The following is a 24624-nucleotide window of genomic DNA, read 5'->3' on the forward strand; positions in this document are numbered from 1 at the left end:
CAACAAACAAGACAAGCAAGAACAACGGAGGAGGACACACCCGAACTCACAAACCTAGCCACGACTACACCACTGAACCTGCTAAACAAAACTACAACACCAAAGGTGCAAAGGTCGACAACACAACAACTCAGGTGGCAAAGCATCCACCCAACCAACCAACCACGGCGGCAACAACCTCTTGGAGCGATCCACGAGCAATACGACGATGGCGGCAAAGCATCCACCAGCTGACGACCAATGCAGCCCGGATGATGTAGACAAAATAGAGCGAGGCAGGTGCAAAAGCAGGAGCCCTCCAAAAAGAGCAGCCCTAATTTTCATCATGCCAAAAGCTTTTATGCTTCTTTTTTTGTAAGTTTCACGTTTCTGTTTCCAACTTGAAAGGTGAGTAAACAGGATCACCTGATCGTGTAGATGCAAAATGTGGCACTCCTGAACTTCTGGAAGATGTATAGGAGGATCCAGGTGGATCTTGTAACACTCCAGGTATTTTACCTGGTTGTGGGCCCCGGCTGTCATCTCCTCTTCCTCCACCCATGTCTATCCTCACTCCCGAAGCCTCCCATCCTCTCGTTCTTCTCCCTCCAGACCGAGCCGAGTAGACCCACCACCGCCCACCGTCGATCTCCTTCCTCCGGCCACCATGCCTCGATTCCTCGCACGAGCACCTTCCCCAAGCCTTCCTCCACCTTCCCCAAACCCCGGCCGAGACCATTGGAGCCGCCCGAAGCTCCTGCTCGCCGTTGATCCGCTTCTCCAGTCCTTCTCCGCCCAAACCGACCACAAGAATGGGTTCATGGTGAGTTACTTGCGCTCCCCGGCCTTTTTTCCCTTTCTGTTGTGTGCCGCCGGCGCCGGTGAACGGCTGCCGCCGCCGCCGCGCCTGTTGCCGCCTGTCGCACCGCGTCAAAAAAATTCATTCCGCAGACGGTCCGGTCCGTTGTAGGGCGGACAGTCCACCATTTGTCCACCTTGTAACGTTTCGGATGTCCAAACCTTGGTTATTTCCGGAGGCCTGAACTTTTTGTGTTGCGGACGGTCCGCCATGTACTCGCGGACAGTCCGCCAGATAAAATAAACCAATCAAACCCAGATGTCCGAACCTGTTGTCTTGCGGATAGTCCACCAGGGTTGCGCGGTGTGACACCTCAGGTGTCAGTATACTTAAATACAGATCACTGTACCCAATTAGAACTTAAAAGAAAAATTTGGGAAAGAAATTCAAAGGGGAGAGGTCAAATAAAAGTCAAAGTATACAAAAGAAATTAAAGGAGAAAGAAAAAGGAGTGAAAAGCTACTCAGAATTCAATTCAAAAATGTGCAGAAAAATTTAGTTGGCTCATGAGAGGTACTTCAATTGACTTGTGCTCAATTGAACTTCAGCCAAAAACCACCCAAAAACTGAATAAAACCAAAGCCCTTTTGTGCAAGTTTAAAAATTTACAAATAGTTCAAAATGTGAGTTTCAAATGAAAATTTGTGTAATACAAAAGTTGTAGATCTTGAAAAGTTATGCAAATTTGGAATTCAACACTTTTTCGTTTGAGCCCTCTAAGAAGGAGATATTTTTAGTTTACCGAGAGGTCCCTGAACTTTTAAAAATAACAGATAGGCCCTGGCCTCCATCTCTCCCCTCTCGGCTGCTCTGTTTCGCCCGCCGCCCGCCGTACGCCGCCGGTGGACCTCGTCCACGGCGCGTCCACGGCCAAGTGGACCCAGGGGAGCTCTCCAGCGCCACCTGGCCTGCCCCTTGGCACCTCCCCACGCTAACACGCGTCCTCGGCGCACTCCCGAGCCGCCACGCCATGCAGCTCGCCGCCTGCTCGCTCCGCCCGCTCGTCGTCGAGTCGCCCCAGACCAAATCGACCTCCCCCAGACGCCAATAGCCTCGCCCAGGTGCCCTCCGGCTTATAAAGAGGACCCAAGGCCGCAGTCGCGCGACCCCTCCTTTCTTTCCCTTCCTCTGTCGTCCGTCATGGCCGGCGAGATCTAGCTCGCGCGGACCGGCCACCACAGCCCCGCATTGCTCTATCCATCCACCCCAATAGCTTCACCACACCCCAATTAAGCTCCATGCGCGCGGAATCGAGCCCAAACGCATCCCCGTTGCCGTTCCCCTTCCGCACCGCCGCCGGCAAGCTCGGGCTCACCGCGGACCGGCCAACCCATAGGGAGACCGTGCACGAGAGCTACACCAGGAGCTTCCTCACGCTCTCGCTGTGCTCGTGCATGTGACGTTCCTCTACCCCGAGCCCTCCTTCGCCTACAACGCCGGCGACCCGAACTTCACCTCCGCCATTGACGCCGACGAGCTTGTTTCTGGTCACCTTGCACTCGAACGCCGACCTGGGTAGGTGTTCCTCAACATCCTCTCTCTCTCACGCGCCTCCCCGTTGCAGCCCCGGTAAGCCCTGCCTAGCAGAACACCACCGGCAAGATGCAACGGCGGAGAAGGCCGGCGAAGGACCCGGTTGTAATTTATTTTTTTTGCTCAAGGGTGTGTTTGCAAGATTTCCAGTGTTTGTCAGTGAACTCCTAAAATGCAGAACAAATCACAGAACAATCGTAAAAATGCAAACTCAACTGATCTGGAATCCTTGTAATAAGATCTACAAGTTTTGTAAGAAACTCAACCAATATTTATCTATAGAAAAGAATAAGAAAAGCCATTAATGCATGTTCAGGAAGTTCTACTCAACAAACGACCTTGATTTTTGAATATGTTATCACTGATGGAATTTTAAGCTCACAATAAAAAGATGGCACCCAACCAAAATAGTTATCATGTTGGAACAATCAAGATTTTCTAATCTGTTGTTGACTTTCATGATTTAATACTGGAAAACATATACATAAACTTGCTCTGGAATTTCTACTGCAGGCATGTGTAACTGAAACCATGCTAAATCATAAATTTCAGATTTATTAGAGTTCATTTGCTATATACCATGATTAATGCTTGTTTAATCAACTTAATTCATCATATATAGTTTTTATACTCAAAAAAATCTATATTTATTTCTGAAATCTCAATTTGGTTCTGTGATCCTGTCTGAAAATTTTGAGCTACAGTTACTGAGCATTTCTTTAGATAAAAATCATGCTTATTATCTCATGGTTAGGTTTACCATTTTTTGTTTTGAGTAAACTACACCATATCTGATCATGATTTTTGGACATGTTCTTAGTTAGAGTACATGCTCACTATAAGAAAAATTTCACATGCAGTACTGATCAATTGGACTTTGGAAAAATTATGCTAACTCATGTTAAGTTAAATGGATAACTAATTTATCTGGTAGATATGAAGCTTGATAATTTTTATGGAATATGTTTAGCTCATGACTAGGCTCTGGTAAAAATTTGAGAACCATATCCCTAGTACAACTCTTTGTAAAATTAATCTTATTTAATAGCTTGCTAAATTTGTTCTTTTTGTCACCTCTGGTGTATAATTATATAAAATCTGGAAAAATTACAGTACTGAGTAGATGCTAGGTAGATGATCCCGTAAAATTTGTAGCATCGTAACCCATGTCAAACGTTCTGTGCAAAAAGGTGAAGTAACTAGAGTAATCTACGTACATGATTTGTTATGGTTAATTGCTCTATGATTAGATGCTGAAAACTATACCATAGATGCTAGAGTATCTGATCTATATTACTTTAATTTTTCATCACTAGCTCATGAGTAAATTTGTTGTTATGAAATAGTGAAAGCATGCTATGTTTTAATGATAAAAATGAAAACCAAACCCCACACTCATTCCTGAAGAAACATAGTTGTGTTTACTACTCCATAAATAACTGCCCATGGAATGAAATTTTGAGATCATCACAGAATTAACTTTTGTTGGACTACAACTTTATCGTGAAGCAAAGAAATCGTTATTCATGAATAACTCCTAATCTTGCATTGCATATAGAAACGGATAATCTCGCGGACGATGACTACGAATTGGTGCCCGCGGACTCTCGTTTTGATCAGGAGGTTAATTTGAACTGTGCTAACTTATCTCAAGGCCTGGGCCAAGCCCCAGAGGTTTTTCTGCCTGACAGTGCCCAAGAAGGCAAGCCCCGGTGCATAATCCCATTATTTTCCGAGTTATTATTCATCTAACTATTTATAATGTGTTGTAATAATTTTATTTTTGCATTTAAGTTTTCTAGGCGTTGATCGAAAACCTTAGATGCATGATCCCTAGATACCTATGTTTGATACCCGGATCTTTTTGTCGACTAGTTGTCATGCTAATTAGGTACGGTAGAAGTCGAGGCGTTTCCTACCTCTCGCGAGCAAATAGGAATTTTACTGACTTTAATTCCTACTGAAATATAAGGACAATGGGCGGGGTTGTGTAGTTGTGATACCCCGCTGGTGTAGTCAAAAATGGTTGAGGTCGCGGTGTGTGGCTCATTTCGTTAAGCATTTGAAAGTACTAGCCACATGCCGAGAAATATGGTAATCGGTAAGCTTAAGTACCTGATTGGACCGGCGAGTGGAACGACCTTTGCACCCTCTTGGTAGAAGTAGGGTTTATATTTTTGTCGCGACGTACGGGTGCAGAGTGGTCGGACTCTGTAGTCGGGGAGGGTGCCCCGGATCCACAGACTAGAAAAAAAGGGGAAAAGTTGCGTGGGCGAAAGTGGCGTCGATCCCCATGCGTGTGTGTTAGGTTCCCCTGGCCAGGTTGAAATTCGATTCAGAATCGTCCGCCTCTCACGGCATGAGATTGCTTAATGTTTTCGGTCACACAGAGTAACAAGTGGAACATGATGATGATAATACTGCCGGTTGATTAAATGATTGCTCTACCATATTTGTGTAGAGTTAGATGCAAACTTAGAACGGTTAATCTAACTAGAAGATGGCTAATTAAAATCTGAAAATAAGGATCAACTCTTAGTGGCGTTTTTGGCAAAACAAACCTCACCAACCAAAAAGTCTTGCATGTCTAGTTATCGGACTATGTTATATCCGGTGACGGGTAAGTCTTGCTGAGTATTAGTATACTCAGTCTTGCTTGTGGCACTGTTTTTCAGGTACTAACTTCGAAGATCTGTTTGCAAGTCTTACTTGGCCGTGTATCTTGCCTCCGGGCTGGTCTGTTGAGTGGGATGGCCCTTCAGCTGGTGCTGACCACCCTCCCGCTGAGTGATGTATTTCGTATGGGCTTTATCGATACGTCACTTCCTTTCGTTAGATGTTTTATTGCTTCCGCTGAGACTATGACACTTGAATAATTTGTGTAGTTTGGAATTCTGTAGTACTTTGCTACTCTGAACATGGGTTGTAATAAATTTCTTTTCCGCTGCAAACTCTGAGGTGTATGAGATGATCTATGTTGTAATCTCTGGGCTCACCTTCGTGTGAGTGTTGTTTGTGCAATCCTGGAATAGCGTGGCTTTTATTGAGGTTTCACTCGAGGAACTACCGGTGAGTGCCAATTTGGGTCAGAGTTGCTTAGCAACAAAAGATCAGCACATGAGATCAATGCTAAGGGGGTGCGGACAGTCCGCTAAGGGGGAGCGGACAGTCCACCAGTAAATTTAGAGTTTGTCCAGAGACATCGTTGGTTCTGGTGAGTTTGCAAAGGTGTACTCCGGACAGTCCGCGATCTAGTTCAAAGTTTTGTCCAGTCACTCCGGGTTCCTGTAGGCTTGATGCAAATCGTAGTAATTATATTTGAGTAATGTTGTTTTGTAATGAGGTAATTTTTGTGCATTGACATATATCATAGGCTTGCTCATTAATTGGCATTTCATATATATTCATGCATATGCATTGTTGCACCTCATTTAGGTACGCTAGATGTACAATGTGTGGACGGGAAGCATACGGTGTTGGAGCCGAACCACAAGGCGGTGTTCGGTGGACATCTCCAGAAGATGGAAGGACCCGCTGAAGCAACTGAAGACCCGACCCAAGGTCGGAAGGGCCCAAGGCCTTGTTAATACTGACACTAGTTTAATGTTACCCCCAGGCAAGCCCCGGTGCATGACCTACTATTTTAAATTATGAATCATTATATATTTATTATGTGTGCATTACATTTTTAGGAATTGTCTGGAACCATAGTTGCATGATCCCTAGGTTCCCTAGGTCTTATAGTAGTATGTATAGGTCGGTAGCACTGCTATGCTTAATAGGTCTCAGTAGAAGTCGAGTGATTACATATCACTCGTGAGCTATAGGATGTTTTAGAAGTCGAGTAATTTTTGGTTACTCGCAAGATATAGGATGTCTTTATATTTCCGTATATGTGTTATTATATTCATGATAGAATGAATGGAAATTGAAGACTGGACGGAGAATGATGATGAGATGTAGGTATGGCCAGAGGACAAGGTGCCTGGTGTCTAGCCCCGTCTGTGTCGATTGAAGACCGTACCGTTGTTGGCAGTACTGATCGGGGGTTGAATTGTACTAACCGCATGCCGGGAGTAGGAGGTAGTCGAAACCGGTAAGCCTAGTACTGCCTCTCTTCGAAAGTACAGAACTTCATCACCACCCCTTAGGGTAGTCGAGTGGCCGCGGAAAATTGGGATGCATGTATTTACTTTTGGTGGTCTCTCGTAGGGCTCGGCTAACTATATGTAGGTAGGGCGGTTCTGTAGTTCGAGACGGGGAGGGGAATAGTTGGCTCGTTGGCTCGTATAGTCCAACAGGGCATATACGTGCCGTGTTGGTTAGGTCCACCTTGTATGATTAAATCGGATGGATTCGCCATGACTCGCGGTTATGAGAGCCCTGATCTCTTTGTCACATTGTAGTAAGGAATTGGAATGAGAATGGAATAAAAAGGATTTGATTGTGATATTACCAGAGGATTTCTCTGATCTATCATGTGTGCTATAGATATTCAGACAAATCTAGTTGGTACGGTTTATACTAAATCTGAGCTAAAATATTGAAAGTAAGGATCCACTCTTAGATACTTTTTAGCAAAACAAACCCACCAGCAAGAAAGCCTTGCATGTCTAGATAGTGGGCTAAGTATATCTATAGTCGGGTAAGTCTTGCTGAGTATTAGTTGCTCAGGATTTGTTGTTTACCCTGTTTCAGGTATAGAAGTTAACCAGGATTCACATCGGTGGGCTCGATGTGACGTCGTGTCTTCACATCTCTGTAGTTCTCGATTTATTTTGTTTGTTTTAGTTGTTCTCTATTAAAAATATTCCTTAGATTAGATTCTCTTCCGCTGCTATTATTTCTTATATTAATTCTAAATTGAAAGTTGTTTTGTAAATTTTTTAATATTATTTGCTATTTTTGTAAAATTCTAATAATCTAGAAAGATGTTTTGCAAAATCTTTATAATATGTTGAACTGTACTCTATTTTTGTAAAAGTGTATCATGCTGGTACCGTCTGCGCTCGCCGTCGTGCGAGACTTCTGGTGTGTTTCGATCGGGCTGTGGGTTGAGAAAGAACCGTCAAATTAAACCATTAAGCTAATACGCCTGATGTGTTCAAATGATGGTCATTATACTTAATTTAGCGTTTTAATTTGACGGTTCCGTCACAGATCTCCCAGCAGAAGAGCTTATAATAGACAACGGGAACTGCACCAATGTTGCTCTGCAGTGCTGCTGAGCATCACATGCGTACTCAGATCGATCCTTATCTTTCTTGTTTCCCAGACGCTCTGAAGGACAGGTTGTCTCTCTTTCCTTTTATAGTTCTTTTCTTCATATCTATTCCTAAGCCTGCTTGACGCTTTCCCTCCTTTTGTACTCTGGTGAAGCTTTTCTCGAACTTCTACATCACCATTTCTTTATGTCTAAAACAAGCTTATCATGCTTGGAGGACTGGTTCATTGGACATTTCTTCACCAGGGACAACAATGCCGCCAGTGAATAGTGGTGCAGCTGGACCAAGCTCCACCTCCACCCAGGATGGACCGGCAGCCACCACGAAGAAGCTCAACAAGCCTCGGTGTAAGTTTCCTCAGATAAATTAGAAGCAAAATTTTATATTTCTGTCTGCAGCCTGAATTGTTCTCCTTAGCATCGGCTGAGTCTAGAGTTGTTTATGATATCAGTGATAGCTTTTGCAATTTGTTTGTTTGCAAAGGATCCTTTCTTTTCCTAAATTAGAGGAGGGTCATTTATGAAGCTAAAAGTAGCCTAAAGCAGTCTATTTAATGGGGCACTTTGGTGTTACCTTTGTGGTTTAAACTTAGGATAAGTACTTATTGCTATCTTTTCTATTGATGTTGAAGATCATCGGTTTACTCAGCAGCAGCTTCGAGCATGCAAACCTATACTTACGTTTCCCATTGTGAGTTCATGTTTTTCTTTTCACTTCATTACTTAGTTCTATCACAAGTTCACAGCACGAATATAGTCCAGGAATTCAATATGTGGTGGTTATCTGTAACTTGTGTTTGTGGGTGATCAGGCTATTGCTGTAATTGCGTCTGTGGGCATAATTTTTGTTCTAATAGGTCTTGGTTGCATCGCAATCTCAAATAAGGTATGTTTGTGCTATGATGTGCATCATATAGATCTGCAGGGGCGTAGCTAGAGGGTGGTCCGGGTGGGCCATGGACCACCCTAGGAATCCAGCCGAAGGTACATGACTCTTGTTTAGCAATTCAAATCGATTGATTTTGAAGAAAAAAAAAGACATCGCTCCTGGTGTTCATCGCCTTCTTTCGCTATGGCGATGTTTTGCATTCAGTTTTTCCTCAAGACAACAGTGTGACACTTACTGAAATCCAAACATGAAGGGTTAGAAAAGACGACACTTGACCACCCTAAACTGAAATCCTAGCTACGCCACTGTAGATCTGTAGTAGAGACCTAGCTCTTGAAAATCAAGTTTGGAGTGACTTTCTGCCTTGAAATAGGTTGTTGAAGTGACAGATCGATACGAGACTGCGTGTGTACCAAAAAACATGCATAACAATCCAGTTGCTTATATCCAAAACCCTTCACAAGATAAGTCCTGCACAAGGGTGCTCAAGGTAAAGTTAAAGCAGTTGTCAAATGGAAGTAAAAAAGACAGAAGGTTCTCAATTGGTATCAGAGCTTGGTTGAGGTTTTCAGTACCTTAACCGGTTCGAAAACCACTTGGCGACCATGGCGAGTTTTGGTAAGATCCCTGTGTTTGCCGGCTAGGACTATGCTTATTGGAAGGTGCGTATGCGAGCCTTCTTGCAAAGTATGGGAGCCGAGGTTTGGGAGATTACCAAGAACCCGGCTTACGAGGTGCTTGCCATTCGGACCACATCTCTTCAGGTGTCCGAGCACGAGGCCAACACCAAGGCTGTCAATGCCTTATTCGCTGGCTTTTCTCGTGCGGAGTTCTCACGCGTCCAGGGTTTTCAGGAAGCCCACAAAGTTTGGACGTGTCTTGAGAACTACCACGAGGGCACACCTCAGGTGAAGGCCAGACTGTTCGAGACTCACTGGCGTGAATACGAGAACTTCACACAGGGGCCGGGTGAGAGCATTGGCGACATGTTTAGTCGGTTTCAATCGATTGTGAACAAAGTCAATGCGAACAGATCTGCTGATGCCCTTGAGTACACAGAGCATGAGAAGGCTCTCAAGCTGCTCTACGCACTTGACCGCTCTGTGTGGGATCTCAAGGTGAACACGATCATTGAGTTTGCTGGCTACGAGACTCTGACCGTGAACGAGCTTTTCAGCAAACTCAAGGCCACGGAGGTGGATAACCAGACACGAGCCAAGCTCAATGGTGCCCCTCCTTCCAAGAGCATCACTCTTGTGACTGGCCCAGGTGGATCGAGCTCTAACGCTAACTCTGCTCTTGGCTTTTTTCTTGCCTCTTTGCCTTCTGTTACAGATGAGCAGCTGGAGACGCTGGGCGACGACGACTTGTGCCTCCTCATCAGCAAGTTCCAGCGTGTCTACCACAACAGGCAGAGGAAGAAGAACCCCGGGTGCTACAACTGCGGCGATCTGAACCACTTCATCGCCGATTGCCCCAAAAAGTCCGGCGGTGGCCTGAACAACCACTTCGACTACTACCGCCACCGCGACCGCGACGAGGGAGGCTCCAACAAGGAGCGTCGGTGCCACAAGCACCGCAATCGTGACCGGGGGGACGCTTCGACAAGGAGTCGCTCAAGAAGCACTTCCAGTACAAGGCCAAGAAGCGGGAGAAGGCCTTCCTGGCGCAGCTCAGCGACCTCAACAAGAGCTCCGATACCGACCGCTCTTCTTCACCGACCTCCGACGATGATGATAATAAGAAGAAGAAGCGGGACAAGGAAGCCACCGGCTTCATCGGCCTGTGCTTGGCTGCCGGTCGGCGCAAGGGCTTCTGCACCATGGCGGGTGAAGCCGATGGTGCTCGTGTGTCTTCGGGTGGACATGCTACACCGACGCACGTCGACTCTTCTCCTGGATCCGAGAGTGATTCAGAGGTAAACTCCACGATCGACCTATTAGATACAGAGGTTAGGGAGTTGTACGCCGCTCTCGACAACCAGAAAAGGCTGCTTAAGGAAGCAGCTAGAGAGCGTAGAAAGCTTAGGGCTGAGCTGGCTTGTGCTAGGGAGAAATCTAGTGAGGATGAGTGCGCTGGCTGCATATCTCACATGAATAATCTTGTTGCTCTCTGTGCCAAGCATGATGAGAATGTCGCAAACTTAAATGTTGCTAAGACTTCACTTGCTGACGTGTCTCATGAGCTCGCTAAGGCCAAGCATGAACTAGAACTGGTTAAGGATGCTCCTATTGTTAGCGATGTGCTTGAATGTGATGAGTGTCATATCTTTAAGTCCGATCTAGCTTCGTTGTAGTCCAAGTTTGCTACTGTTTTGTGCGAGCTAGAGGAGATGAAGTCTAGGCCAGTTCTGCTTGGTGCTTGCAAGCTTTGTCCCACGCTTAGGTCGGAGCTAGATGAGAAGAACGCCTTGGTTAAGTCTTTAGGGAAAACTAAGGTTGTGGAGTCTAGCCCACCTATTGACTGCTCTGTTTGCCCTGGTTTGATCTCTGATTTGGATAATCTTGTGGTAGAGAAAGCCAACTTGGAGAATGAGAATACTTATCTTAGGGTGATTCTTAGTTGGGTTTCAGCTAGTGAGCCGCAGTTGGGCATGATGATCAAGCAGTTCAAGCATGGTGATGGGTTTGGGGTCGGTTACACATACACAAAATCAGACTTTGACAAGTTGTATGGTAAGATTAGCAAGGCTACTGGAAACAATGCTAGTACGAGCACGCAGCCTTCGCTTGTTGACCCCGCGGATGGTGTGCTTAAAGAACCACCGAAAGCACCTCCGCAGAAGCAGGTTTGGGTTCCAAAGCCCAATGAGCTGAAGAATCCTCTCGATACGCTCCCTGCTGCCATAGCCCAAGTTACCCAGAAGAAGGGGCCTGCTCCTCCCCGTCCGCAGGCTAGGCCTCCACCTCCCAAGCGTGAGATGTGGTACCACTGCGAGTACTGTGACAGGGAAGGTCACCTGGAGGAGTTTTGCTTCAGAAGGAAGCGGGCTGTGAGGCGTGAGCAGGAGAGAAGGAACGCGAACATGTACTCTGCTCGGGTGCATGATCCTCCTCGGCGTGGTGGTAAGCTAGATGCTAGGGCGCACCGGGTAGGTGGAGGACAGGGAGACGGTGGTGCTTACCATGCTCTAGCGGGTGGTCGTTTTGCCGGTCATGCTCCTAGTCGTTTTCAGTACGGCTATGGACCACGGGACCGAGGCTTTGGAGGAGGTTTCGATGCTCCACGCTTTCCTCGCGGTGGTGTTCGCCAGTCACGCGGTAGACGGGATGGGGGATACGCTTTGCCTGTTTTTGCTAACCCTTCTGTAGAGCAAATGGCTCGACACTTATTTGCTTCTCACTTTGTTAACCCCAGTGTTGAGACATTTGCTCACCCTTTGTCTCACTACTGATGTGCAGGTCAGAGGCTTGGAGAATAGGTGGATCATGGACTCCGGTTGTTCACGCCATATGACCGGGAATGACAAATGGTTCTCCAGCCTCACCCCGATGCACTCAAAGGAGTACATTGTGTTCGGGGATAATGGAAGAGGAAATGTACGTGGACTTGGTATTGTTCGAGTTTTTGATTGCTTTACCCTGAGAGAGGTTGCTTTGGTTTCGAACCTTGGGTTCAATTTGCTTTCTGTTTCGCAACTTCTTGATGAGGGGTTTGAGGTTCGCTTCAAGGAGGGCTGTTCACGTGTTTTGGATTCCAGAGAAGATTTGGTTTGTTGGATTACACCTCGCGATCGGGTTTTCTTGGTTGACTTCTCTGGAACTCCTCTTGGTCCTTCTCGTTGCTTATTGGCTGGTCCTTCTTCTGATCTGTGGAAGGGGCATAGGAGACTTGGACATTTGAGCTTCGATTTGTTGTTGAGACTTAGCTCCCTTGGCCTAATCCGAGGATTGCCCAAATTGAAGTGTGAAAAGGACCTTGTTTGCCATCCGTGTCGCCACGGGAAGATGATTGCTACTTCACATCCGCTACACATGGACATAGTTGGTCCTTCTAGGGTGATGTCTGTTGGTGGGAAGTGGTACGTTCTTGTGATCGTGGACGATTTTTCTCGCTATTCTTGGGTCTTTTTCATGAGAACCAAGGATGAGGCTTTCGAGTTTGTTCGAGACTTGATCTTGAGGTTGAAAAATGAGCTACCCCAGGCCATGCGAGCGATTCGCAGTGATAATGGCACAGAATTCAAAAACGCTCGTTTTGACGCCTTTTGCAGTGATCAAGGGCTTGAACACTAGTATTCTTCTTACACTCCACGGCAGAATGGAGTTGTAGAGCGGAAGAATTGGACGCTGGTGGAGATGGCGAGGACGATGCTCGATGAGCATAGGACTCCTCGCAAATACTGGGCTGAGGCGGTTAACACCCTTGTTACGTGTCCAACCGCATTTTCTTGCGTGCTTTCATGAACAAGACTTTTTATGAGTTGCGATTTTGACGCCAGCCCCGTGTTGACCATCTCAGAGTTTTCGGTTGCCGGTGCTTTGTGCTGAAAGATGGAAATCTTGATAAGTTTGAGTCTCGCTCGTCTGACGGCATTTTTCTCGGTTATGCTTCTCACTCCAGAGCTTACCGTGTGCTGATTATTGATACTAACATCGTCAGAGAGACTTGTGAGGTCACTTTCGACGAGACTGCACCATGCAATTCTTCTGTCTTTGAAGTTGCAGGAGATGATGAGCTCGGCACCTCCATCTTTGAAGATGAGGAGGAAGAAGCTGCGGAGGGCGAGGCTGAGGCTACCACGCGTGCTGTGGACCCAGTTGCCTCTGCCACGAGCTCGGACGATGATGACGGCCCCGATCCAACTATGTCTACTTCACGGAGGCCGGTCGAGGAGGTGACTCAGGCTTCACCAGCTGCACCTGAAGAGACACCAGACTTGGTTGAGGAGGAGGCGACTTCGACGCGGGAAGCACCTCGACATATTCAGCGTCATCATCCACCTCAACAGATGCTAGGTGATCTCAACGAGCGAGTCACCAGGTCCAAGGTAACGAGTATCGCTGGCTTTGCTCATTCAGCGTTTGTTGCCTCGTTTGAGCCCAAAGATATTGGACACGCTCTTTCTTATTCTAATTGGGTCAATGCCATGCATGAGGAACTTGAAAATTTTGAAAGAAATCAAGTTTGGGTTTTAGTCGAGCCTCCACCTGCTTGTAATCCCATCGGAATGAAGTGGGTTTTCAAAAACAAGCAGGGTGAGGATGGGTTGGTTGTTCGAAACAAGGCTCGTCTTGTTGCCCAGGGGTTTTGCCAAAAAGAGGGTATTGATTTTGAGGAAACTTTTGCCCCTGTTGCTTGTTTGGAAGCGATTCGGATTTTTCTTGCATTTGCTGCTTTTAAGTGTTTTAAAGTTTTCCAAATGGATGTTAAATCTGCCTTCTTAAATGATTTTATCGAAGAAGAGATTTATGTGAAACAACCCCCTGGTTTCGAAAATCTCAAGTTTCCAAACCGTGTTTACAAACTTCAGAAAGCACTTTATGGTTTGAAACAGGCACCCAGAGCTTGGTATGATAGATTGAAAATATTTTTGCTGGCTCAGGGTTTTAAAATGGGATGTGTGGATAAAACTTTGTTCCTCATGCGGTCTGGCAATGACTTTCTATTAGTTCAGATATATGTGCATGATATTATCTTTGGTGGCTCTTCTCACGCTCTTGTCTCCAAGTTTTCTGAGCAGATGTCCAGGGAGTTCGAGATGAGCATGATGGATGAGCTGCAGTTCTTCCTCGGGCTGCAGATCAAGCAAACTTCCCAGGGCATGTTCGTCCATCAAGCCAAGTACACCAGGGACTTGCTGCGGAAGTTCGACATGAGCGACTTGTCTCCTCAGCCAACTCCGATCAGCACTTCGACGGTGCTTGATGAGGACTTGGACGGTGAGGCGGTGGACCAGAAGGAGTACAGGAGCATGATCGGCTCTCTCCTGTACCTGACGGCGACACGACCGGACATTCAGTTCGGTGTCGGCCTTTGTGCATGGTACCAGGCGTCTCCACGCACCTCCCACAGGCAGGTGGTGAAACGCATCTTCAGGTATCTGAAATTCACCCCTTAATTTGGTCTTTGGTACTCTACGGATTCTTCTCTGGTTTTGGTGGGCTTTTCTGATGCCAATTTCGGTGGGTGTCGGTTGGATCGCAAGTCAACATCCGGCACTTGTCAATTTCTCGGTACATCTTTGGTGTCTTGGTCCTCTCACAAGCAGGCTAGCGTAGCGCTTTCTTCCACAGAAGCTGAGTATGTTGCCACTGCTAGCTGCTGCTCCCAGATACTTTGGATGAAACAAACCTTGCAGGATTATGGTTTGAGTTTCGGTAGGGTTTCCATCTTTGTAGACAACATATCAGCCATTAGTATTGCAAAGAACCCTATTCTACACTCTAGAACCAAACACATAGATATTCGGTTCCATTTCCTGCTAGACAATCATGAGAGAGGCCACATAGACTTGATCCATGTCCCTTCAGAGAGGCAAACCACAGATATCCTAACCAAACCACTTGAGTAGGACACCTTTGCTCGCTTGCGAGGGGAGCTTGGGGTTTGTTACCCCTTTTGATCACTGACTTTTCTTTGGTTAGCCTTGTAGGTTTTATTTGCTTCTCTTTGTTTTCTAGGTTTGGTAGTTGCATTGTGCATATGCATTGTATATGTTTGTATTTTGCATTGCCTCACTTGCACTAGTATTCTTGTATACATTACTATGATCTTCTAGTGCCTGCTAGTGTGAGTTGATAAATTTGATCATGTATAGCTTGCTCCACTGTGTATATGACATCATCTGAGTTAAGCTATTTTGATTTGAAAATCTGAAAACATGATCACCCTGTCTTGGCTACTAGCATGTTAGGGCGTGTTGATATGCTTTGCTATCTTATTCATGCTAGTGTAGCTTTTTGTTCAGCAATTCATAGTTGAAATGATCTAAATCTGATAAAATTGCTTGAACTGTTCTTGAAATGGATTGAAAAGATCCAGGTGGGAGTGCTTGTCGCACTGATCGAGCTTTTGGGACGGCTCACTTTGCACTTGTGCGAACCCGGGCAAGGCTGTGCATGACTGAAATGAGTGTCTTAAGCTTCTGATTGTCTTTGGCATAGGCTTGGTCTCGTTGCTAAGTAAAGCAGGACAAGCTTTCAACCCCTGGCATTAAGAATTACTTGATATAATTTGCTTGAAAAATGAATGTTTGCAACATACTTTTGGCTGGTTTGGCTCACCTGTATGAGTATGATTAGCACTGCTTTCCTTTCCCTACTTGTTAGTGCTAGATCATGGGTGATGCTTTTATTTCTCCTAAACTGAACTTGCCTAGCTCTAGACTGATTTGATATACCCTGTTGAGCTAGATGCAGGTCTTGTTTATGGATGCACACGTGCTTGTGATTAGATGTTGCTCATATCCTTGTATCCCTGAATGCTTTCACTTACACCTCCTGCATTGCATTCATTGCATAGCATCTGTTCAGGGGGAGTCTCAGCTTCAGGGGGAGCTTTAGGTCTTTTTAGACTTGATGTGTGCATGTGCCAACAAGGGGGAGAATTTGGGAGAAGTGATCGAACAAGGAGGAGACTTGTTTGATTTTTGAAAAACTTGTTGTGCACAGGGCTTTGAGAGTGCATCATTTTGGGAGAGTTGCACTTGTGAGAGGGAAAAGCTTTGCTTGGGGAGTGTCTGCTTTGTTTCTGGTTCCTGAGTTCTTTCCTTCCACTTCCAGCATGACTGCGTCGAGCGTTACCTCTGTTTTTGAAAAGTCATGTTTTGGCTTTTGATCGATTGCGTCGAGCCATTGCCCTTGTCTTAGGGGATCGATCTGTGCTTCAGTGACTATTCTTGACTATCTGAGCTTTTTATCACTTGCTTGAGTTCTTCACTTTTTTGCTTCTTTTTTTATCACTTTTCTGTTTTCAGGTGGTGTGTTGACAATGCACTCATCAAGGGGGAGATTGAGGAATGAGAGTACTCTATTCTGCCTGTGATGAGTGAATTGTCAACCGTGCGGTGCGATCGTGCGCTTGGTCTTTGGATTGCAGGTACACGGGCGTCGAGTGTCGATGGAGAGTTGCCACGGAGGAGCTCGGGCCGGGCGGCAGCTGTGGCGTCCATTCCTGGATCGAGGGCGCAAGCGGCCACGGAAGGCGGGTTTCTTGGTTTGCACCACAAAACCAAGGAGGCGGACGGCGGTTGAAGACGCCAAGTCGTGGAGGCACGGGCGTCGGTCTCGGGACTAACGGAGGCGACGGGCGTCGACGGCGTCTATGGTCTCGCTGCGGGCGAGGAGGTGACGGGCGTCGGGCGGCGTCTAGTGCCGTCAGAAGGCCGAGGCGTTAACGGCGTCTAGGGCCACGACGTGGAGGCGGGAATCTTCCCGCGTGGGGTGTTTTGGCGGTTTTCTCAAAACCGGCCACCTACCCGGGTTTCGCGGACCCTCCAAAACCGCGGACCGAAACTTCGTCGATGTGGCGGCATCGCAGCAAAGACTTCGAGTCGAAGAAAGAAACTCCGCCGTCGATCGAGTCTGTACAGCGGGCTGCTGCAGACCCGACAGGTCTGACCGGTCCCATGGACCGGTCTGACCGCAGCAGCTGGGTATAAATACCCCCACCTGCCCGTGGCTGGGTGAGTCTCTTTAGTCTTTTTGTATTCTCTTCGTTTTTCCTTTTCCCTGCCCCTGCTCCAGGTTAGGGCCAAGGACTCCAACGCAAAAGAGGGTTAGGGTTTAGCTAATCTCTCAATTTTAGTGGGTAGGATGATGGGCGGATGGCACTAGTTTTGTATAGGTGAATTCCTCTGAAATTTATGAATGAAATCTTGTTGAGATCATCTATGTGTGCTGAGTATTCACCTTCCCTTTCCTCTCTTGCGTTTTGGGTTTGATTTCTCCTCTTTTGGGATGTTTCGTGTTTAGAGGAATCGAGCCCTTAGATTCGTGTTTCGCCAAACTCTTTGTGACGATTCCTATGCATCTAGCCTAGTGCCAAACCCTCTGGAATCGTGAGTTCTCACGAATTGGAATTTTTGTGTTCTTGAGAAAACCCCAATCCACTTTGATCTTCCCCCGAATTCTAAAGATTCTTTTATCTTTTGGGAGAGATCTCTTGGGGATATGTTCACGGGACAGGTGTGAAGGTATCCTCCAAGTTTCGTTGGATTTAGACTTCGTTTGCTCGAGATTTGCCATTTGGAGCTTTGATTGCGGGCTGTCTGGGAGCGACCGGTCTGTGTAACCGGTCTGACCGGTCTGAAAATTCAAAATTCCAGCCCGACCGGTCTGTGCTAGCGGTCAGACCGGTCTGACTCAGCAGAGCTCTGTTTGGGGAGTTTTTCTGCATTGCTTCTGTTTCTCTTCCTAGGGATTTTTGCTTAGAGATAGCTAGTCCATAGTTACTCTCTCACCCTAGGTTTGAGGGCTTGTGGTGATTTTCGGGATATAGGCCGACGGATCGATTTCGAGATAAATTTTGATCGGCTCCCATTCAACCCCCCTCTGGTCGCCAGTTTCGGTCCCTCACTTATATCCAAAACCCTTCACAAGATAAGTCTTGCACAAGGGTGCTCAAGGTAAAGTTAAAGCAGTTGTCAAATGGAAGTAAAAAAGACAGAATGTTTTCTTCTGCTTTCAAATGACAGTGAAAGCTTTATTTATGATAAGGCTATATATTCTTGTCTTTACAGGTTCCTAAGGATATGAAGAAGCCAATTTACATATATTATCAACTCGACAGGTTCTACCAAAACCACAGATGGTAAACAAAAAACGTGGCTGATCGCTTCTCCTGACGAATTCCCACAGAAGCTAAACTCGGGCTCTTCACTTCACTCTTCAGGTACGCGAGGAGCCGTAACATCAGGCAGCTGAGGGACCCCAGGAGTGCCAAGGACACGGGACGCTGCAAGCCTGAAGCAACCGCGAACGGAATCCCCATCGTCCCCTGCGGGCTCGTGGCGTGGAGCCTGTTCAACGACACCTGCAGCTTCGCTCGCGGCAACGAGACGCTGGCGGTGAACAAGCGAGGCATCTCGTGGAGGAGCGAGAGGGATCACCTGTTCAGCAAGCACGTGTACCCGAGGAACTTTCAGAGCGGGGGACTGATCGGCTGTGGGACGCTTGATCCAAGCAAGCCTGTAAGTTCGTCCGGAACTTGTTCCTGGAACAGCAGGTGATCGAAAATCATTTTGTCGCTTCACCTTGGGTGTTTGCCAACTCTACGCGCAGCTGAGCGAGCAGGAGGATCTGATGGTGTGGATGCGGACCGCGGCGCTGCCAAAGTTCAGGAAGCTGTACGGGACGATCGAGGTGGACCTCCGCGCCGGCGAGGTGGTCACGGTGGCCGTGCAGAACAGGTACAACACCTACAGCTTCGGCGGGAGGAAGGCGGTGGTGCTGTCGACCGCCGGCGCGCTGGGCGGCAAGAGCAGCTTCCTCGGGCGCGCGTACCTGGCCGGCGGCGCGGCGTGCCTCGGCCTGGCGCTGCTCCTCACGCTGCTTGGTCTCTTCTGCCCGTTCCCAGTGTGAGTGGCCGAACGATCGAGCAGTCGCAGCCTTGCTGGCTTGCTCTCAGCAGAAAGACGTTGCTCGATCGATCAGAGATTCAGATTCCTCCCTGTTCGTCCGACATTGTCTAACTTCTGTGCTGATTGCTACTGCTTGGTTGTGTTTGCAGCGATGAGGAACCCCGCCTCGGACCTAGACGACGATGATCGCGCTCCCAATCCAGTGCATAAGCGTCCTACGCTGATCCGCGTTTTCTTCTTTTGGAGCTTTGGTTGGTAAGCTGTGTTTGTAATGCACACCCAAAAATCAAGAATAATGTACAGTCAGCAGTCACAGATACTGGCTACTGTGATGTAATCTGACGTCAGTTCCAGTTGTTTGACTTTGAAATTATCTATAAAAAAATCTTCTAGTAAAAGGAGAGAAGGGTTAATAAATAATAAATAAATATGCTTGCTGCCGTACGGCCACCACACATTCGAACACAACGGGGCACCAGAACGGATGAGGCAGACTGTCATCTACTCCCTCAGTCCCTCTATCCCGGTTCAAGAGTCGCTCGGAATCGGGATTCCCTCACAGACGCGCTTCTCTAGCGACAGTTAAAGCGGGACAGAGGGAGTACTGTGTGGGGGAAATGATGCCATCATTCACGGGGCACAGATTTTTTTTTTAAGAAATGGGCTCAGATTTGCCCTGTGCCGTTTTTTTTCCCTGTGCCGCTTCACCTGCAGTACTCTCCCTGCGGTCGCCTGCTTGCCCCCGGAGGCATATCCGGTGCAATTATCGAACTGGTGAAAGCACCGTGAAAATAAACTAAAAAGGTCTTTAAAAAATTCTGAAAAAAATCATGAATGTACATCTCGGTCTACCCCATCTACATATAAAATTTTCTGATCAAATTCATTTTACTCTAACAGTTACAAAAAAGACAAATTTGGGCTGCATTTGAACGTTAATGATTGTCAGAAAATTTGTCTTTTTTTAACTGCAAGTGTAAGATGAATTTGTTCGTAGAAATTTATATATAGATGGAGTAGACCAAGATGTACATTCATAATTTTTTTCAGAATTTTTTAAAGACCTTTTTAGTTTGCTTTTACTGTGCTTTCACCAATTCGGTGATTGGACCTCCCCTGCGGCCACCCGACCCAATGGAGAAGGCTGCCTCATTCCTCTCCTCGCTTCTCGCCGGCGGCGGCGATGCCAAGGCGCTGGCGGCCACGGTGACGTCCGTCCTCGTGTACCCCATCAAGTCTTGCAGGGGCATCTCCGTGCCCCAGGCCCCCATCACCGCCACTGGTACCTTGCCTCCGCTAGCTGCTCCATTTATCCATCTCGTCCTCTTCCTTGACTCGCTCGAGATGACGCCTGCTTTCTCTTACTCCGCATTGATCCTGGCGCAGGGTTCCGGTGGGATCGGCAGTGGATGCTCGTCAACTCCAAAGGGCGAGGCTGCACCCAGAGGGTGGAGCCCAAGCTCGCGCTCATCCAGCCCAGGTAGAGTTGCCGCCGGAGGCCTTCGCCGAGGACTGGCAGCCCACGGCCCCACGCCCGACGACCACATGGGTATGGGGTTGCTGCTCAATTTCCCAGTTCTCTGATTCTCTCCGTGAACCCTCCACAAGACAACAGCTACGGGTACAGTGACAAGTGCCTGTTGATTTGTGTAGTGTTCAGTGGAATGTAACTGCGTATTCCCTGCTAACCACAACAAGTCAACAACAAATTGATAAAGTACAAAAAAAAGTCAACTGCACAGCATAACTAATTGTGCAATCTTTACTACAAGAAATTGAAACATATGTGCACAAAATGAGAACCGGAACTACAGCTAGTTTTACTTGCCCTTCTAGCATTTCAAGCACACCTCTTGCTTCCAATTGATTGGCTGTTATTCAATAGGCATTAGCCTTTTATTTTCATTTTACACAGGACAAAAATCCTAAAGTTGCCATTTTTATTCAACCCACTACATGCTGCGGTTGTCCGAGCACCTGGAATGGAACCATTGAAGATCCCTCTTGCTTTCAGAATGCGCCACAATCTATGATGTTTCTGTTTGGGAGTGGTCTGGATCTGCTTATGATGAAGGACCCGAAGCAGCCGAGGCTGTGTTTAGATCCCTGGAAAACGGGTAGAAAATGTCACATCGTACACTGTAGCACACTGTAGCACTTTTCATTTGTTTGTGGTAAATATTGTCATACCATGACCTAACTAGGCTTAAAAGATTCGTCTCGCAACGTACATCAAAACTATGCAATTAGTTTTTTTATTTACTTACATTTAGTACTCTATGCATGGGTCATTTGCTATATTTAATGTTTCGATGTGATTTCGATGTGATGAAAAGTTTGGAAAGTTTGGAGGAGTTTGGGGATCTAAACACACCCCGAGTGGTTTTCCACTTTCCTTGGGAACCCAACTCGACTGGTGCGCTTTAAAGAAGGTACAGACCGTTGTTTCCATCAAACCTTTCCACTTGCCTAAAATTATTTTGCTAGATGAGATCTTCTTTTTTTGAAAATTCTAGATGAGATCTTCTATGGTATTTATGGAGACATTTGATTTTTCTATATGTTCTTAACAGAGTCTGAAACTAGACTGACCGACCCTGACTACGCACGAGGTTACAAAGTCATGTTTTCTGATGGCTTCCCTTTTCTGATAACCTCCCAGGTGTTGTTCTTCATTCTATTTTGTGGTTTCCGGATGACCAACTATCTGCAAATGTTGCAAAAAAAAAATTACCTCACAATCCAAGTTTATTTTTAGGGCTCATTGGATGCGCTAAATGAGAAACTTGAAGAGCCTGTACCAATTAACCGCTTCAGACCAAAGTGAGCTGCGCATATTGCGTGATTGTATTTTCTGAATAACTTCTTTAAGGATAATTGGTGTGGTTGATAACTATAACAGTTACTTTGTGGAGCATTGACCAATCGAATTTGTAATTCCTGTGCTTGCTTTAATTCTTATTAAATTAATTTCTTTTGACAGTATTTTAGTGGAGGGATGCCACCCATATGCAGAGGATCTATGGAAAACAATAAAGATAAACAAGCTAACATTTCGAGGTGTGAAGTTATGCGGCCGTTGCAAGGTAAACATACTTTTTTTAAAATAAATCCACCTACATATTTTGTTGATCAAAATGGAGGCTGTAAAAAGCATTGTTATCCCAAACATCCCTGGCATACCAGGGTGGAGTTCACGTCAGAGAGGTGGATCATTATGTATGAACAAGGTAAAAGTACTCTAGCTGCGAAGATAATTATGAAATGCCTATGTGAAAAGAAACATGGTAGTTAATAGGAAGTTCAGTGTCTCAACAAGCTTGTATGATTGGAGATCAACTGAATTGTTACTCTGTAAATTATCCTTTCTTTTCTTTTCTTTTTCTTCTTTGCATTGTAAAATCAGAGACAAAACTATGGTCCTAGGTTGTGGCTTTAAATTTTTTATTTACTGCATGGTTACATCATCTATTGAATTATGTGATAATGTAAGTAAGTTGATAGCTAATAATAGTTAGTTCTGCACTTATGAGGTAATCTTTGTAAAATTGTCATATAATTCATGCTGACTACAATTTCCTGGAACATAGAAACCAATAAGTTCAGTACTACAATGTGCATTGTTTACATGGGCAAGCCAATTATATAGATAAAACTTACAGTTTATTCACTCTGTGCTGGCCGATTCAGGTGCCTACAATCAATCAATACACTGGAATACCTACCCCTACTGAACCAACTGAAACGCTGCAGAAATATCGGTCCGGAGAAGTGCTGCTTCCAAGCCACAAAAATAAACGTCAGGTGATTTGTCACTCGCGATCTTATATGTGCCATTTATTACTCCATCATGCTCATCAAATAGGTTAACAATGTCCTAAATCATTGAACATCCATGGTTTTGATCGATTTCTGTAGGTGTACTTTGGGCAAAATGCAGTCTGCAAGGAATCCCTGTCAGCTAATGGCGAAGGAAGGATCATCAAGGTTGGCGATCCTGTTTATGTCACGCAGTCATTCTCTTCATCTGGTGAAGTGCCAGCCTGAGTGACTGAATCAGGGCTACCTAACAACCACTTCTACTCTGTTGCGTGTGCAAAATACCATGAACTGTATATTCAACACGGATCTTAGTGATGTACATGTGTGTCTGTTCGCAATCAAAGCCTGTCTGACAGAACTTCAGACATGCTGGTTGCCCAAAGAAATTCATATACTCCTTTGAATCCATTCAAACAATTAATCTTTTATGGAGTCGGCGATGCATTATGACTGTCCCAATGTGATTAGGAAGGCAGCTGTCAGTTGTATTCTAAGAAATCTGTATCTCATTCCTTTTGCTGTCAGACTACAATCAATCATCTTCTGAAGCTGATGTCAGTGCTTCCCATGAACCTTCGAATCTGTCTAGTGAAAGAAGAGGAGAGAAATCACTGTGCGCTCGCCTGGTAGCGTCAGAGCTTGCGGCGCGGAAGTTCATCATGGCTGGCGGCGGCGGCGCGGTCTGGTTCTCCATCTCCCTCGTCTCCAACATTCCTGTTATCGGTTGTGTATGGTGGGTTTCGGGATGGAGAGACCGTCGGCGGCGAAGCCGCGGGGCGCGGGCTCGCGGATTCTGGCTCGAGGTCAATGACCGGTTCGGCCATCGCGAGATCACGCCACCGTGGTGAAGTACGGCGAGTCGGAGCCCACGATTTACAAGAATCTTTATTTGTCATGCCACCCTAATATTTGCAGTAAACCCCCTCATTTGGATAGCGATTAATAATTGTGATCCAATTTAGAGGGGTATGCGTAAATATGATCCGGGAATTTTTACAAACCTCCTAATTTGGATGACATTTAAGAATCGTGATCCAATTTAGGTTACAAAAGTCGGAAACTAAACTGGTTGACCCTGACTACCCAAGAGGTTACAAAGTCATGTTTTCTGATGGCTTCCTTTTCTGATAACCTCACAGGTGTTGTTTTCATTCTATTCTGCGGTTTTCCAGTTGAGCACACTATCTGCAAATGTTGCTAAACAGAAGACTTTACCTCACAATGCAAGTTTTTATTCAGGTTAAGCGGCAGCCAACGATGACGTTTGAGTTGTGGAGTTTGCGAGGACTGAGTTGTGCGCATTGTCTGGAATTTTAGCTTAATGTTTGGGGTGTGTTTGAGTGGTGTGATATGTTTGTTGAGAGGTTTGGAGTTGGGTTGTTGCGTTTTCGATTTTACTATATTGCTCAATCTGAGCTTTCATTTTTTTAATATAATCAGCAGCTCTCCTACCCGGTTTGTTTTAATAAAAAAGTTTATTCAGGTTAACTGATGTGCTAAACGAGATTCTTAAAGAACCTATACAAATGAACTGATTCAGACCACAGTGAGCATGACGCATATTCAGACCAAAATTCAGTGGTCCGACAAGCTTGGTGTAACGAACATGGCCCCATTAGCCTATTTCTTATGATTTTGGTGATCAAATGACAACACGATCATGGGACTAACAAGTTTGCCAAGTGAATCATATTAGGTCCCAAGGATGAATACAAAGCCCAAGCAAAACAAGGATCAAAGAAAGAAACTTAAACTGGTGCTCAAAATTTGATCAAATAAGATGGACTTCTGGATAT

At 46.0% G+C, this 24624-nt stretch overlaps 1 protein-coding gene and 1 pseudogene across 1 annotated transcript; both read left to right on the forward strand.

Annotated features, from left to right (window-relative positions):
• Positions 1 to 18280: 18280 nt before the first annotated feature.
• Positions 18281 to 19007, forward strand: LOC120701070 (ALA-interacting subunit 5-like; the record flags this gene model as incomplete). The annotated part of the gene is made up of 2 exons (XM_039985240.1): positions 18281 to 18616; positions 18708 to 19007. Coding segments are annotated over 2 exons (636 nt in total), but the record flags the coding sequence as incomplete, so codon positions are not given.
• Positions 19008 to 20125: 1118 nt separating this feature from the next.
• On the forward strand, positions 20126 to 23287 carry LOC120699741 (annotated as a pseudogene).
• The last annotated feature ends 1337 nt before the right edge of the window (positions 23288 to 24624 follow it).

The sequence above is a fragment of the Panicum virgatum genome, chromosome 3K (genome assembly GCF_016808335.1).
Source record: "Panicum virgatum strain AP13 chromosome 3K, P.virgatum_v5, whole genome shotgun sequence".
Taxonomy (NCBI): domain Eukaryota; kingdom Viridiplantae; phylum Streptophyta; class Magnoliopsida; order Poales; family Poaceae; genus Panicum; species Panicum virgatum.